We start from the raw sequence: 17,362 nt of genomic DNA on the forward strand, positions 1-17,362 counted from the left end.
AAATTTATTGCAATATTTATCTATATTTATAATCTATAATAATAATAATAATAATAATAATAATAATAATAATAATAATAATAATAATAATAATAATAATAATAATAATATATTAAAAGTGTGAAGTGCCTTAGAAATATTGTTTGAACTTTTTGTCCTTCATCAAAAGTCTTTACTTAAGAAAAAAGCGTCTTTTCACTATTTTTTTCTAATATTTAAGAGTAGAATAATTAAATATATTCTAGATAAAACTTTCCTTATTAGAAGTCATCAGAAATAATGACAACTAAAACTTTTTTCATTAATTTAAGCAAATCAACTAAATTTGATTTTAAGAAGATTTGAATAATCTAGAAATAAATATAAAAGCGTTAGAATAAGAAAAATTAAAGAAGTATTAAATTTTTAAAAGTTTTTAGTAGATAGTAATAATAATGTAATCTAGGGCTGTGCATTTTTCGGTTCAAACCGTTAATTCGAATTGATAACTTGTTTATCGGGTTAATGGGTCGGTTTCTAGATTTTTGGGGTCCGGGGTTTCGGGTTTAGTATTTACATTAATGATTTATCGGTTGGGGTCTCGGTTTGTATGATTTCTTATCGGGCTACCCGATATCCCGATAAGAAATAGGCCCACTTAAATTTTCCAATACCCATTAGTCATTACCCAGTTACCCTGGCCGGCTGGCCCAAAAGGCAAGCCAAGCCCAAAGGGAAAGGGCAATAGGCTTTTCACAATTTTTTTTTTTTTGTGTGTGTTAACGGGTTTTCACGATTTCACTCACACTGTTAGCGCCTCTCTCCCCCTCTCTCTCTCCTCTATCTCACTATCTCAGTCTCTCTCTCAGATTAACTGCTCAATTTTTGCTCAATTTTCGCTCAATTTTTGCTTAATTTTTGCTCTTCTGGTCGACTGTTGCTAGCTTGTTGGCTTGCTGCCCACAATCATTCACTCAGGTAATAATTTTCTCCACTCTGGGTCTGGGTTGGAGTTGATTGTCTTGCATTTTGGGAAATTAATCTTGGTTGTCTTTGTTTTGTAACTAGTAGTCTGAATTGCCTTTCAGGTTGGATTTTTTTCACCTTTTTTGGAAAGTTGCGCCGCCTAACAAAAGTGAAAAAGGTACGACTTCCCTAACCACAATCTAGGAGCATTTGGTATGGTCTAAGTAACCACAATCTAGGGGCTATTTGATGTGGTCTAAGAATATCCCAAGATAACTTTTTTTTATGGTAGTCTTTTGTATTTGAAGGTACATTAGTATGTCAGTCTTAGGAAGAAGAAAGCAAGTTCAAAATTATTTGGATGTTTTCACTTTAAAAGCCTGAGTCTGTACTTTGGTTATATCCATGCTGATAACAGAACTCTTACATTTACAATTGAAGCTTGAAGCCTTGAACTTTTTAAAGAAAAAAATACACCACCATTGTTTTAGTTCGGTAGACTTTATGGAACCCAATTACTTAAGAGAGGACCAACATAGAGATTACTGCATTGGATACCAATTTTATATTAATGTAGCATTTCAGTTTACAGTGTTTTTGGTTGAGTTATGCTATAATCACTTTTGCCATGACATTATTGAAGATAATAAATAAGTACACTTCAACAGTAATCTTAATGGGCCCATACCTGAAATAGTTATAAATGCTTTGGCCAAAGTTAATAAATCTTTGCATCTCTTAAGTGGATTGTATATGCTTTGTCAAGTGCTCATTGATACTCCAATGCTATAAACTGAGATATTTCATTTCACTTTAAAAGCTTGAGTCTGTACTTTGGTTATATCCATGTTGATAACAAAACTCTTACATTAACAATTGAAGCTTGAATTACGCAGTTGATTTTTGTCTGTAGATTTACTCTCTTGATTTCTTTAGGATATCCATTCTTAATTTAACTGGTAAAGTTGTTGCCATGTGACCAGGAGGTCATGGGTTCAAGCCTTGGAAACAGCCTCTGGCAGAAATGCAAGGTAAGGCTGTGTACGATACACCCTTGTGGTGGGGCCCTTCCCCGGACACCGCGCATAGCGGTAGATTTAGTGCACCGGGCTGCCCTTTATCCCTTCTTAATGTAGAATACTGTGAAATCTTATTTTTGACATGAATATCTATCTCCCTCATCAAGTTTTTTGTATTTTTTTTGTTGTTGGACACTCCATTAGATCTAATCTGCTAGTCAGAAAACATTGTCCAGACTACTAGTTACTATTCTTTTGTGTTGATTAAGGTGTGGAGTCAAAAAGTCATCTGAAAGTCTGAAAAGTTTTTCCCGTGATTTTCTTTGCTGCAGTTACCATATTATTTGTTGATTGCTACTTCTTGTTTCTTGCCTAGCTTCTTTGCTACCTTATTGGCTTTACATATTTGATTTTTCATATGCTTTTAAAATCACATTGATTGATTATTTCTTTTAAAATCACAGTCGCATTGATGCAACTAGATGACACAAAATACTAGAGTTGATAAAGTGATTGGTGAAAGTATAGCTTCTGATTCAAATGTAGTTGAGTCTAAAGCAAAGAAAGAAAGGAGAAAAAGATCTTTTGTGTGGGATCATTTTATTCCTAAAGTTGATTTGCAGGGAAATAAAAAGGCTTTGTGTAATTACTGTAAACAACGGTATTTAGCTGATACAAAAGAACATGGTACGACGACAATGCTTGGTCATATAGGAAGATGCAAAAAACTACCTTGGAATGTTGATATTAGGCAATCAAAGATAGCATTTCAACCGGTTATAGGGGGTAATAAGGATGATGTATCAATTATTTCATGAAAATTTGACCAAGAAGAGTGTAGAAAGGCATTGTGTCGTATGATAATTCTTGATGAGCTTCCTTTTAGATTTGTTGAAAAAGAAGGCTTTTATATTAAAGTGTGAAGAATCTTTAAAAAATAATTTAATTTTTTAGCTAGTTTTAGTACACCGAGCTGCCCTTTTTACCGAATACCAAACGGTATTAGTATCTTTTACCAAACCCAATCTCGAATACCGAAATATTAAAATTCTACTCCCAAACACAATACCAAATACTGAATTACCGAATACCAATTACCAAATTTTTTGGTTCGGTTTGGTAATTTGGTTTTTGGTATTTTATGCCCAGCCCTAGTCATATCAATGTCTAAGATTTCTCGTCTTCTTGGATCCACCATTAAAGTAGCTATCACATCACATGTCTTGTTTCTTTTCTTAATTCTGTTTGTTTTCTTGTTAAATACAATTAACTTTCTTCGTTGAATCTCAATTTTTTTAGTTCTCTCTTATTTGTTTTCTATGTTTTTTAATGGATTTATTTATTTTGATTTTTTACTTATTTGATAGAATGTGAATAATATATCAAATGATACTTTTGTTTGGGGGTGGAGGTGTTTGAGGCAAACAGGAAATATGAATATTGAGGAATGTAATAAGTATTATTGTAAGGGAGGTTTGTTCTCCACATTTATAAGTTGTAATAAAGCCATGACGGAATCAAGTGATACACAATAGAAGACCTAGGAGGCAAAATGAGATAAAAGGAACTTATGGGAAATAAAAACAAATGGGTAAATTACCAACTCCAACTCCAACTCGATGTACACTTATGCAAACATAGAGTACTACTTCCTGTAGATCCATGTACACTTCTGCAAACATAGTACTACTTCCCCTAGCTATCCTATTCTTGAATCATATGAGATATCAATATTCCCCCGTTAACAACCCCTTGGTCCTCAAGGGCGATCAGGAACTTCATCTGTCCATGATCAAATGGAAAACCAACTTACATCCTATTTGGATTGGCTATGTGAGATGAAATCATGAGTTGAAATTAAAGTTTTGTTTGGATATGCAATTTAAACTTTTCATGTTAACAAGTCGGTGTTAATAGGTTCGGTCTCTTATCGTGACTAATAATATCAAACGAAGCTGCTATGAGTCAAGTTTCAATGAATTAATTATACGTCGCCCTTGCTTTTTCATCGATAATTCACTGGTCATTTGGCCACGTCTTTAGAGAGGTGTAATTTCTTATATTTTTTTTGGTATTAGATTGATTCTCTAGAAAGGTCATATCAATGGCTAAGATTTCTCGTCTTCTTGGATCCTCCATTAAAGCAGCCATCAAAGCACAGGTTTTGTTTCTTTTCTTAATTCTGTTTGTTTTCTTGTTAAACACTATTAACTTTCTTTGTTGAATCTCCTTTTTTTTATTCTCTTTTATTTGTTTTCTATGTTTTTTAATGGATTTATTTATTTTGATTTTTTACTTATTAGATAGAATGTGAATAATATATCAAATGGTACTTTTGTTTTTGGGGGGGGGGGGGGGGGGGCGATTGAGGCAAACAGAAAATATGACCATTGAGGAATGTAATTAGTATTATTGTAAAGGAGGTTTGTTCTCCACATTTGTAAGTTGTAATAAAGCCATGACGGAATCAAGTGATACACAATAGAAGACCTAGGGGGCAAAATGAGATAAACGGAACCTATGAGAAATAAAAACAATTGGGTAAATTACCAATTCCATGTCCACTTATGCAAACATAGAGTACTACTTCCCTAGATCCATGTACACTTCTGCAAACATAGAGTACTACTTCCCCTAGCTATCCTATTCTTGAATCATATGAGATATCAGTATTCCCCCATTAACAGCCCCTTCTTCCTCAAGGGCGATCAGGAACTTCATCTGTCCATGATCAAATGGAAAACCAACTTACACCCTATTTGGATTGGCTATGTGAGATGAAATCATGAGTTGAAATGAGATAAAAGGAACTTATGAGATAGGAAGTAGTGATACACAATAGAAGACCTAGGGGGCAAAATGAGATAAAGGGAACTTATGAGAAATAAAAACAAATGGGTAAATTACCAACTCCATGTCCACTTATGCAAACATAGAGTACTACTTCCTGTAGGTTCATGTACACTTCTGCAAACATAGAGTACTACTACCCCTAGCTATCCTATTCTTGAATCATATGAGATATCAGTATTCCCCCGTTAACAACCCCTTGGTCCTCAAGGGCGATCAGGAGCTTCATCTGTCCATGATCAAATGGAAAACCAACTTACATCCTGCTTGGATTGGCTAAGTGAGATGAAATCATGAGTTGAAATTAAACTTATATGCAATTTAAACTTTTCATGTTGTGTGTGTTCTCATAAACATAAAAACTCCATAAGTTGTAAAAACTATCTAAATTACCCCAATTCTTCATATAGTTTTACCAAATAAGCAAAAATTTGTAACAAACTATAATACATTATCACAAAGCTATTCCATAAAATGCAATATTTATTGATCAAACTTTAGTTTTATAAAAAAGTAAAATTGAACATGATTAGTTTTAGTGTACTACTCTTTAATATAATTCTCCCACATTGTACGAATCTGAGCTTGCATTTCTCAATCAAATAACTGAAAAAACGAACCAATATTATTACTTTGAGCAGTTTGTTGGTCAATATCATTTGTAACTATATCTTCATGTTCATATACCGTGAATATTTCATCACTCCTTTGGTATTCTCGCAAAAAATTATGTAACACTGCACAAGCTAGGACAATTGTCACTTCTATGTCAATATCATAATCGTTCATTTCTTGTTTCAATAATGAATTTGGTGAATAATAAATGGTAAGGTAGGAGTTGGTATGAAGTAATAATAAACTTTATGTTTGTGAGAGTAATGGTTATATGAGATATAAATAGTTTAAAGAGTAATAATATGAACTTTAAATTTTATTTACATATGAAATAAATGGTTGATAGATATAAATGGTGAGGTTTTATTTTTTTATAAAATATAAACTTGTGGGTCAATTTTTGTATCCGAAAAATCTCAAATCATGATATGAAATCTCAAATCAAGCTTTTTGGAGAATTTGGGATTTCATCTCATGACATGAAATCATGAGATGAAATCAGTGTTAAATCATATGTCCAATTGCTCATTTCATCTCATGATTTTACATCACGAGATGAAATAGCATGTCCAAACGACTACTGAGTTTTTTAATCAAGAAAACTTTTAAGCACTTTTAGGTGTTTGGATAAAATTAAAAAGTGCTTATAAGCACTTATTTTAAGCCAAACTAATAAAGATAAGCCAAATATCCTAGGATTTCTAACTTAACTTTTGGCTTATCCGGACAGGCTCTTACTCCTCTCATGTCAAACTTCATTAGCTCAATCAAACAACCAGGCTAAGTTGTGCAGACTCTTCACTTCCGATGCCGTACCCGTGTTGGATTCTCCAAAAATACACTACTTTCGGAGAATTCGACATGCACCCGCTGACAATTTTGAAGAGTCCGAGCGACATAGGAACCAGGTCCAGTTAAATAGGATCCCATATATTCTCAATACTTTGCACTGAGCAGACTTGGCATATTTACCATCCAAATTAAAATCCTTTTCCTCTTTCATTGAAGCTTTAAAATCCTTTTCCTCTTTCATTGAAGCTTTCTTTATCATAATGTCTATTTCTTTTATCTGGCATGCATGAAAAAAAAAAGCGTTGGTGGCAATAAATTTGGCACATATAAAACTAAAGACGTGGCCAAATGACCAGTGAATTGTCGATGAAAAAGCAAGGGCGACATATAATTAATTCATTGCAACTTGACTCATAGCAACTTCGTTTGACATTATTAGTCACAATAAGAGACTGAACTTATTAACACCGACTTATTGATATTACCGAAAGTTAGCTTTACATCCAAAAAATTGCAAAATTGTATGTGTTCCCTCACAACCCCAAAGATCAATAAACTCTTTTGATGGTGTTTGGTTGACTGTCTCTTGAACAATCTGTATTTTTGGTAATCAATCATTCAACTATTTATATACAGTTGCAATGACTCCCAAATTGCATTTGGGGCATCACCATCTATTGGGTGCACATTTAGATATACATTATCTGACCACGGACCTTGGCATTATATATACAAGAGAAATCTTGGAATAGAATGTCTTACACAAAGGAGTATTTCATTCAGTCATTTATAAGAATTTACAGCCATGACTCTTATTTCAAAATGTAATATTGAGTAACACGGGAAGTGAAGTTTCTTGAGATGCTTATCTAGTGCTTTTAAGTTCATTTTGTGCTATCATATTACGTATTTTTGAAAAGGTAAGATTTTGTTGTCATATAGTGGAAATTCCTGATAAGAGGGTTGCAGAAGGTAAAAACCTCACACAAAAAATCTATGTACAAAAATCTGGCACGGTCCGCTGGACCTAAATATATTTAGCACCATGCACCAGCTATCCTATTGATCTCTTAGACTTGTCCTTAGGTGTAAGATTTTCAAGTCTAGGCAAATTAATTTCCATGAAGCAGCATTGTTCCATTAAGTTATTTCTGCTCTAATTAATCTGGTTTTGTAGGCTGGTTTCCATGCAAAGCATATTCCAGCAGTAAGCAGTTTACAGGGGCATATAGTTAAAACAACACCGGCAAGCTATAATAGCACCCAGACATCTTTGGAAAACGATATTTCTGGAACTGATAAAGGGTAAATTCTGTTTCTGTTTCTTAGCACTGGATCTCTTTCTTCATCTTCGTTGTTTATGGACAGTTGTTGCTGAATGACATGGCATGTCTTCATGAGAACTTCTCCATTTTCAGTCATGTGTGTTTATCAGTATATTGTCTGAATATATTTCACTCTTTTGACATAAAAGTTGCACCGACGAGTATAAAAGAATTTTCTTAACCAATATATCTCCACTTTGCAGGTTCAAGGGTCATGATATGTTGGCACCCTTCACTGCTGGATGGCAAAGTACTGATGTGGATCCTTTGATCATAGAGAAGTCTGAGGTTGGATTTACCTCTACTTTTCTTGTTTAACTTGAGAAATCTTTATCTTTCCTGATCAACTTTTACAATTTGAAATAGGGATCCTTTGTCTATGACAATAAAGGGAGGAAGTATCTTGATACTCTGGCTGGTTTGTGGTGCACAGCATTAGGTACTTACAATCCCTTTTATTCAGTCTTTGGCGTACTTCTAGCTCCAAATATATTAACATATATACACGTCTTTCATGTATGTTTTTTCTGTTTGGTTAATATCTCTTGTCAGACATTGGCACACTTTAGTTCTCCACCATGTAAGATGTTTTTCTTTTACAATTCAACTGCATAATTTCTTTCAGTAATGACAATAACTATTTGCTTCATGATCATAACATCCAAACGATTTACTTTAAATTAAAGTTGACCCCATTAATGAAAAAGCCGTGAATCTTCATTTTATTAATAGTCAATGTCCTCTATGTTTTCTTGATTTGTTGCATTTGAAATGTGTTGGAGACTAACAGCTTGAACCATATATGTTGCATTTGGTGTAGAAGTGGCTTTGCTATAGCTGCAAATTAATTTTCAAAAGAAAGTGTTAAGATTTATTGTTGTTGTACAATTGCAACATGTATACCATTCTTACATCCCTACGCTGAATGTCTGCATGTTGAACTGTGATAGTCTAGTCTAGTGCATGATCGAAGGAGACAGTCCTATAAAGAATCTTGGTTTTTATGTCATTATTCAAATGTACTGCCCAGTGCCCAGACAATGGTTAATTCCCGGCAGCTATGGAACTTTGCAATGATTTTTTTATTTATGATGTATCTGGAGCATGTGTACACTGCTTTACCAACTTAAATATTCTTGTAGGGGGGAACGAGCCTCGCCTTGTTGATGCTGCCACTAAACAATTGAACACATTGCCCTTTTATCATTCATTTTGGAACCGTACTACAAAACCTTCTTTGGTATGGCAAACCCTGAGCATTTACATGAAAAAGGAAAACTAAGTGATGTTCGAATTTTGGTTTTTAAGTTTTACTTGGATCTTTGGCTGATTGATTTTCAAATATACAGGATCTTGCAAAGGACCTCCTCGATATGTTTACTGCAAAGAAAATGGCAAAAGCTTTTTTCACAAATAGCGGATCGGAAGCCAATGATACCCAGGTTTTGCTTATTGCTTTCTAGCACATAATTTTATAATCTTGGACTAGCACTCAGTTCTTTCCTTACAGCACTTGATAGCCATCAGAAGAACTCCATATGTTGGGGATAATGAAAGAGTTGGGACATTTTTCTCTTTTTCTTTTTCGTGTGTGCCAGTTCTGTTAGGCATCAAATGAAATTTATACAGTAGTTGCTTGAATTTATTTTTTGGGTGTTTGATAACATATAGCAGGATATTATGTGAAGAAGTATATGAGGATAATATGTAGCTTTTTACCTTGTACTCCAAAATAGGTGAAGCTGGTTTGGTATTACAACAACGCTCTTGGAAGGCCAAACAAGAAGAAATTTATAGCTCGAGCAAAAGCGTAATCTGTGAATCTCTATTTATTATTTTCTTTTGGTTGCTTTTTCCTTTAGCTTACATAACGTTTTTTATTCATTCATTGTGACAGATATCATGGTTCAACTCTTATTTCTGCTAGTCTCACTGGGTAAGAGAATAAACACCTTCGGTAATCAAAATCAGTGAGATGCATTAGTTTGCTACAAGTATCTGTTTGCTAATACTTTCTTTTGCAGTCTTCCTGCATTACATCAAAAATTTGATCTTCCTGCTCCATTTGTTCTGCACACCGACTGTCCTCATTATTGGCGTTATCATCAGCCAGGTTGTTACTTATTCTTACTGACTCTTACTTTTCCTCTTCTTATGGTGTACTAAATCATTTTCTGTTGAACTGTATGTCAGGTGAGACAGAGGAGGAGTTCTCTACCAGGTTGGCAAAAAATTTGGAAGATCTTATCATCAAAGAGGGGCCTGAAACAGTAACTCCCGTCAACTTCAATTCCTGCTACTTGGTTTGTGCATTGAGGGTGATTTATTGCTTCTGATTAATTTGCTTTTTCACCTCAGATAGCTGCTTTCATTGCTGAACCAGTCATGGGAGCAGGAGGTGTCATACCTCCTCCAGCAACCTATTTTGATAAGGTAGTTTTCTTTGCCTTTTTTTCTGTTCCTTTTCATTTTAGGAGGAGGAAGCTATATCGCTTTTGCATTGCTAATTTTTTGCATTACTACTTAGAATATGCTCAATCGGGGATGCAGCTACAAATTCTTTTGTTTTTGTTCGAATATGAGTAGGAATAGGAATAGTATACAAAATCCTACGTAGAAAAAGATTGTAATGTAGTGTCTATAAATAGGGTGTCAATGTAATTATGTAGACACACAATTCAATAATATTTTTATCTATTATTTCTCACATGGTATTGGAGAGTTCGTGAGAAAAATATCATTCCGGCGTCGCTATGTCGTTTTTAGGTGACAAAAGTCGCTGTCCAAATAAATATATTTTTCGTCGGTGTATTTCAAGACAAACCAACACCACCATCATGTTCAGAACTTTTCGGCGAGCAAACCCCAATCAAAGTCGCCGAGAATAGGCGTCACACGCGCCGCTTGAAGATATTCTCCGGCGAGCGCGTCAGTCCACGTGCCGGCGCATGCAGGCAATTCCGCCAACTTTTTCGATAGTTTTTTTTTTCAGTAGCCTCGCCTCTTCATTCCGAGGCTGCTCATATGATTATTTTTTGATTCTGAGCAACTTCTGTACATCAGATCTTATATCCTTCGACCCTTCTTTTTCCCGACCAATTTTCAACAATATTTCTTTTTCCCGATTAAATCGGAATTTTAATGAGGAGATCAGAAACTCAAACGTCACAATTTATGAAGAATCGATTAGGGGAAGGTCAATTTGGAAGATCTCGACCTAGGTGTAGTTATTGTTAAAGGCTTGAACATACTCGTGGCGTATGCTATTCTCGGCCAAAGTCTAGTTATTGTAATAGGCTTGGACATATTTGTGAAATATGAAATATGTTGTTCTTTGCATGGTCGATCATTTAAAAATGCTCATATTGCTTAGTCTAACACCACAGGTGATCAATGGGTGTATTTATCTGACAAGAAATATAATGAGTATCTTCAGTATCGAGCAAGTAATCATATATCTCTACCAATAGCCTCAACTGCACAATGTCTTATCTTTGGATCATGAGTCCAACTCAGGTGCTTCTGATCATATTTATTGTGACAAATCACTTGTGTCTGATATTGTTTATTCACAATCTCTTCTTGCTATTACTTTTGCTAATGGAATCCGAACAGAACCAAAAGGAGTTGGACAAGCCAAACCCCTATCTTCTGTTCTTTATGTCCCTGGTTGTCCTTTTAATCTTGCATCTTTTAGTCGTTTGACACGTGCCCTTCATTGTATTTTAACTCTTTTTTGATAATTCTTTTCTAATGCAGGACCACAAATTCCTTCACAACATACTTCGTTACAGACCTTTCCGATCTTATTCACAAACGTTTAGGACATTCGAGTCTATCCAAGCTACAAAAGATGGTGTCTAGTTTTAGTCTATCCACATTAGATTGTGAGTCGTGTCAACTTGGAAAACACACTCGTGCTACATTTTCACGCAGTATTGAGAGTCGTTCAGTGTCTATTTTCTCATTAGTTCATTCTGATAGTTGGGGCCCTAGTTCGGTTCACCCTTAGGATTTCGTTACTTTGTTACTTCCATTAATGATTTTTCAAGATGTACTTGGGTTTACTTGATGAAAGATCGTTCCGAGTTATTTTCTATATTCAAAAGTTTTTGTTCTGAAATACAAAATCAATTTGGTGTTTCTATTCGTGCTTTTCGTAGTGATAATGCCCTAGAATATTTATCCTCCCAGTTTCAGGAGTTTATGACTCATCAAAGAATCATTCACCAAATATCATGTCCATACACCCTTCAGCAGAACGGTATTGCAGAAAGGAAAATTAGGCATCTCATTAAGAGTGCTCGCACTCTTCTCATTGAATCCCATGTTCCATTGTGTTTTTGGGGCGATGCAGTCCGCGCATCTTGCTATCTCATCAACAAAATGCCATCATCTTCGATCCAAAATCAGGTTCCCCATTCCATACTATTTCCTCAGTCATATTTCTACTCTATCCTCCTCATGTTTTTGGGAGCATATGTTTTGTTCATAACTTAGCTCCAAGAAAAGATAAATTAGCCCCTCGTGCTCTCAAATGTGTCTTCCTTAGTTACTCTAGAGTTCAAAAAGGGTATCGATGCTATTCACCTAATCTGGTTCGCTACCTTATGTCTGTCGATGTCACATTCTTTTAATCTCAACCTTACTATATATCATTTGATCATCTTGATATCTCTGAGGCTTTACTCATACCTCCAGTCTTACCTACATCAATCTTTGAGGAATCTACGATTACTTCTCCATCTCCAACTGCAGTGCCACCACTTTTGACTTATCACCGCCGCCCACATCCAGCATTAGTCCTAGATAATTCATGTCATGCGCCTGACGCTTCCCCTACTGTGTATCTGCCTCCTCCTAGCCAATCAGTTGCACTTCAAAAAGGTATAAGATCCGCTCGTAATGTTAACCCACATTATACTTTCTTGAGTTATCATCGTCTGTCATCACCCCATTATGCTTTTGTATCATCTTTGTCCTCTATTTCCATCCCTAAGAGTACAGTGTAAACACTTTCCCATTTAGGATGGAAACAAGCTATGATTGATGAGATGTCTGCTTTACATACGAGTGGTACTTGGGAGCTTTTTGCCCTTCCTGCAGGTAAATCTACTGTTGGTTGCCGTTGGGTTTGTGCAGTCAAAGTTGGTCCAGATGGTTAGGTTGATCTGCTGATGGCTCGCCTTGTTGCCAAAGGATATACACAGATATTTGGGCTTGATTATAGTGACACTTTCTCTCCCGTGGCTAAAATTGCATCAGTTCGTCTTTTTCTCTCTATGATTGTTGTTCGTTATTGGCCTCTTTAGCAATTGGACATTAAGAATGCTTTTATGCATGGTGATCTTGAGGAAGAAGTCTATATGGAGCAACCACTTGGTTTTGTTGTTCAAGGGGAGTTTAGTAGCCTTGTATGTCAATTGCGCAAGTCACTCTATGGTTTGGAACAGTCCCCTCGAGCCTGGTTCGGAAAGTTTAACACAGTGATTCAGGAGTTTGACATGATTTGTAGTGTAGATGATCATTTAGTGTTTTATTGTCATTCTGAATCAAATCAAATCTGTGTATTTATTTGGTGGTTTATGCTGATATTGTTATCGCTGGCAATGATCAAGATGGTATCACTAAATTGAAGCAATATCTCTTTCAGCATTTCCAGACTAAAGACCTCGGCAAATTGAAATACTTTCTAGGTATTGAGGTTGCTCAGTCCAGATCAGGTATTGTTATTTCTCAACACAAGTATGCTTTAGACATTCTTGAGGAGATAAGAATGATGAGGACGGGGGGAGCCACTCTGTGATCCTGGAAGGTATAGGTGGTTGGTTGGAAAGTTGAATTATCTCACAGTGACTAGACTTAACATCTCTTTTCCGATAAGTGTCGTAAGTCAGTTTATGACTTCCCTTGTGATAGTCATTGGGATGCAGTTATTCGTATTTTGCGATATATACAGTCATCTCCAGGTAAAGGACTAATCTTCGAGGATCGAGGCCATGAGCGTATCATTGGATATAAAAATGTTGATTTGGCAGGATCACCTTTTGATAGACGTTCTACATTTGGATATTGTATTTTAGGAGGTAATTTGGTGTCCTGGAAGAGTGAGAAACAGAGTGTGGTTGCTCGATCTAGTGCTGAAGCAGAATATCGAGCGATGGCTGCAGCAACTTACGAGCTGATTTGGATCAAACAATTGCCGAGAGAACTAAAATTTGGAGAAACTAATAAGATGGAACTTGTATGTGATAATCAAGCACATAGAGATTGATTGTCAATTTGTTAGAGAAAAGATACTCTCGCGAGATATTATTACAAAATTTGTGAAGTCAAGTGATCAACTTGCTGATATCTTCGCCAAGTCCTTCATCAGTCCGCGTATTAATTATATTTGTAACAAGCTAGGTACCTATACTTCTATGCACCAGCTTGAGGGGGGAGTGTTAGAATATGAGTAGGAATAGAAATAGTATACAAAATCCTACGTGGAAAAGGATTGTAATGTAGTGTCTATAAATAGGGTGTCAATGTAATTATGTAGGCACACAATTCAATAATATTTTTCTCTATTATTTCTCACAGTTTCTGCAATTATCGATTTTTATTCCTTCACATTATGCTTATACATTACTGAAACAACATTTTCTCCCTTTCATTTATAGATCCAAGCTGTAGTGAAGAAATATGACATTTTTTTCATTGCGGATGAGGTCATCTGTGCTTTTGGGAGGCTTGGAACAATGTTTGGCTGTGACAAGTATAACATCAAACCTGATCTTGTCTCCTTAGCAAAGGTAGGTAAAAGAACATCCTATCTCAGCTATACCAACTTATATATGGATGTATAAATTTTCCTTCCTGAAATGTTTTTCAGGCTCTTTCTTCCGCATATATGCCAATTGGAGCTGTTCTTGTAAGCCCTGAAATTTCTGATGTAATATATTCTCAAAGCAATAAACTTGGTGAGCATTCTATTTATTTGATAGGATATTAAATCATTTCCTTTGTCTGTTAGACGAAGAGCTGAATTTTTTTCTGTAACTAGGTTCCTTTTCACATGGATTCACTTATTCTGGGCATCCTGTTGCATGCGCGGTGGCATTGGAAGCTCTTAAGATCTACAAGTATGTACACTTGAATTTCCTTCCAACTTCCTTCCAGTTGTGAATTTGTATGAACATGTACTTTTAGTCTGTTTTCCCTCATTTGCAACTTGCATATAAATTATTACTAGTATGGTCTGCTTATTTTAATATTATGATTACGGATAACTCTGTATTTTAATATATAGACATTGGGCTTGATAATCAAGAATTCTGTTAAAATTGTACATGTCCATTAGCTATTGTACTTAGCTAGTGCTAAATATATGAAAATGTTCAAATTATTTCAGGGAAGACAATATGGTTGAGAAAGTAAAAAAAATATCCCCAAAGTTTCAAGAAGGTCTGAAAGCATTTTCTGACAGTCCCATAGTCGGAGAGGTAGATCTAATCACTTATATATAAGTGTGATCGAAACAGCTAAGGTTTGACTATTCATTTGCTTCTTTCTTATTTTTTTTGTAGATTAGGGGAACTGGTTTGATCCTTGCCACAGAGTTTGTGGATAACAAATCTCCTAATGATCCTTTCCCTCCTGAATGGGGTATGCAATTTCCTCAGTGGCTCTTCAATTGAAGGTCGCATTAAACTCTTAGCTCATTCAAACTTCTCATTGCTTCTCAGGTATTGGTACATATTTTGGTGCGCAGTGTCAGAAGAATGGTATGTTGGTACGTGTTGCTGGTGATACTATCATGATGTCTCCTCCATTTATAGTGACTCCAGAAGAAGTTGACGAGGTATGTTTATGGCGCGGCGCTTGCATTTATATACATATACACACTTTTATATCGGTTTTTGTGGTTTCTTGTGATAGCTTTGCTGTTTGATCTCTTATCTGATGATGCTGTGTAAATCTGAACTATATTTTCCTTTGTGCAGTTGATTAGCATCTATGGGAAAGCATTGAGGGAAACTGAAAAGAGGGTGGAAGAACTCAAGTCTCAGAAGTAAATGCTAGTTGACCGTAATAGCTTGATGATGGTGAAAAAATAAATTCAAGCACAATAAAAAAAAAAAATTATCATGGATATTATGCAGATGTCCAGAATGAAGTAAGAAATATAATTTAAAGTCCCAAGTTGCTCCTCTTCTCTTTCTTTGGATTGTAATTTTACTTGCAGTATAGTTCCAGCAGTTGACTCATTGATGAAGATGTCTATCCCCTTTACCAATTGTCACCCGAGATTAATGCGTTACAAACTTTTGAAAGTCAATTGCATGGAATGCTTGTAATTATTTGGTATTTGAATATGTTCGGGTTTGTATCTTAATGCACATTTTTTCTAAAGCCTCTTTTTGCTAATAATATTCTTAACAATTACAGATTAATCATCTTGTATTTCGGAATCATAGTGGTCGGTAAAGTATGGGTAGTTTTTTAAAGATCAATCATAAGTGGTCGTTTTGTTTTAATATATATATATATATATATTGTTAAAATTGAGAAAAAAATTTTAGGAAAAAAAAATTGACCAAAAATGGTCGGTTTTTATTAAATTAATTAATTAAATTTAATATAAAATCGATCACTTGTGGTACAACATGCAACAATGCAATACAGCAGTAACCAAATGTAAATATAGCAACAACAAAAAATTAAATGTAAATACTTTTAAAAGTGTACGACACATACAAAATGTCCAACAAAAGTGAGTGTAAAAAAACTACAATATTTTCAAATAATAAAATGTCTAAATTCAAAATACAACACATACAAAAATCAAAAAACTAAAAGTCGTCATCATCGAATTCGTCCTCATCTTTCATATCCTCATCCGTGCTGAAATTATTCAGGGGCCTAGACCTTTTGCAGTTCGAATTGCATCACCAGGACACGGAGGAATAACCCCGCAGTCTGAATGAAAGAGTTGAACTGCTGCTGCAGCATCCTGATTTGTGATGTTGTTGCCTCCTCCGTCTTCTTCTGCCTCTCTCTCTGTTTAGCAAACCTCTCTCTGTGCAGCAAGCTCTACAGTGAGTTTAGAAACCGTATTTTCTAGCAACCTAATATTATCGTCAATTTTATTTTGTGGTATCCGTAGAAATGACCTCTATTTGCAGGACACACAACTTTTACCCATAACTCCCCCTCTACATGTGGAGGTATTGGGTCACCCTGACTTTCAGGAGGCTGACTACTACGATACTCACCAACAAGACGCGTATATTCGTCCTATATTCAAAGTAAAGTTAATACTAAAAGTAAAAAAATATTAAAGTAGTTATAATTGAATAATATCAACTTTGAGAAAAAGATTCATAAATTCAAAATTTGTTTCTTACGTGGATGGCTTTTACACGAGCTTCAACCCAGACATCTTCATCAGTCGGATTCTTTTTCTTTCTCAGATGAGTCTCCTCGAATAGATCATCAGTTGGTATTTCCCTACCCTTTTCTTTTTCCTGCATATAAAAAAATTATCAATGTTCAAATAATAAAAAAATTAAATAGAAACAAATAATTAAAACTGTAAAAGTTACATACCATTTTTTCAAGCACAACCCGGGCTTTCTTTCTTTTTTCCCTCAACAATTGGTATTTTTGGCTACTCCAATGGCGAAGATACAGTTGCGATGCGGCTTTAGGAATCCACTTAGGTTTTACCAATTTGGTTTGGACATAATCCAAGAGACCGTTAAATCTGGCTCTACATCTTATGAAAAAGTTCCTCTTTATAAAAAATGTATTTGCATCATCCCACTTGTA

The 17,362-nt window shown here is 35.2% G+C and overlaps 1 protein-coding gene across 1 annotated transcript; it reads left to right on the top strand.

Moving 5' to 3' along the window:
- The first annotated feature begins 755 nt into the window (after nucleotides 1-755).
- Nucleotides 756-15,943, top strand: LOC107862720 (gamma aminobutyrate transaminase 1, mitochondrial). The gene is made up of 20 exons (XM_016708359.2): nucleotides 756-957; nucleotides 1,068-1,123; nucleotides 4,043-4,125; nucleotides 7,399-7,526; nucleotides 7,750-7,834; nucleotides 7,913-7,985; nucleotides 8,689-8,786; nucleotides 8,896-8,988; nucleotides 9,283-9,356; nucleotides 9,444-9,482; nucleotides 9,571-9,659; nucleotides 9,740-9,816; nucleotides 9,905-9,979; nucleotides 14,212-14,343; nucleotides 14,424-14,511; nucleotides 14,595-14,673; nucleotides 14,943-15,033; nucleotides 15,118-15,196; nucleotides 15,277-15,392; nucleotides 15,535-15,943. The coding sequence occupies exons 3-20, from the start codon at nucleotides 4,069-4,071 to the stop codon at nucleotides 15,604-15,606; spliced, it is 1,545 nt and encodes a 514-aa protein (XP_016563845.2). The 5' UTR covers nucleotides 756-957; nucleotides 1,068-1,123; nucleotides 4,043-4,068; the 3' UTR covers nucleotides 15,607-15,943.
- Nucleotides 15,944-17,362: the final 1,419 nt, after the last annotated feature.

This window comes from Capsicum annuum, chromosome 3 (assembly GCF_002878395.1).
Source record: "Capsicum annuum cultivar UCD-10X-F1 chromosome 3, UCD10Xv1.1, whole genome shotgun sequence".
Classification (NCBI taxonomy): Eukaryota; Viridiplantae; Streptophyta; class Magnoliopsida; order Solanales; family Solanaceae; genus Capsicum; species Capsicum annuum.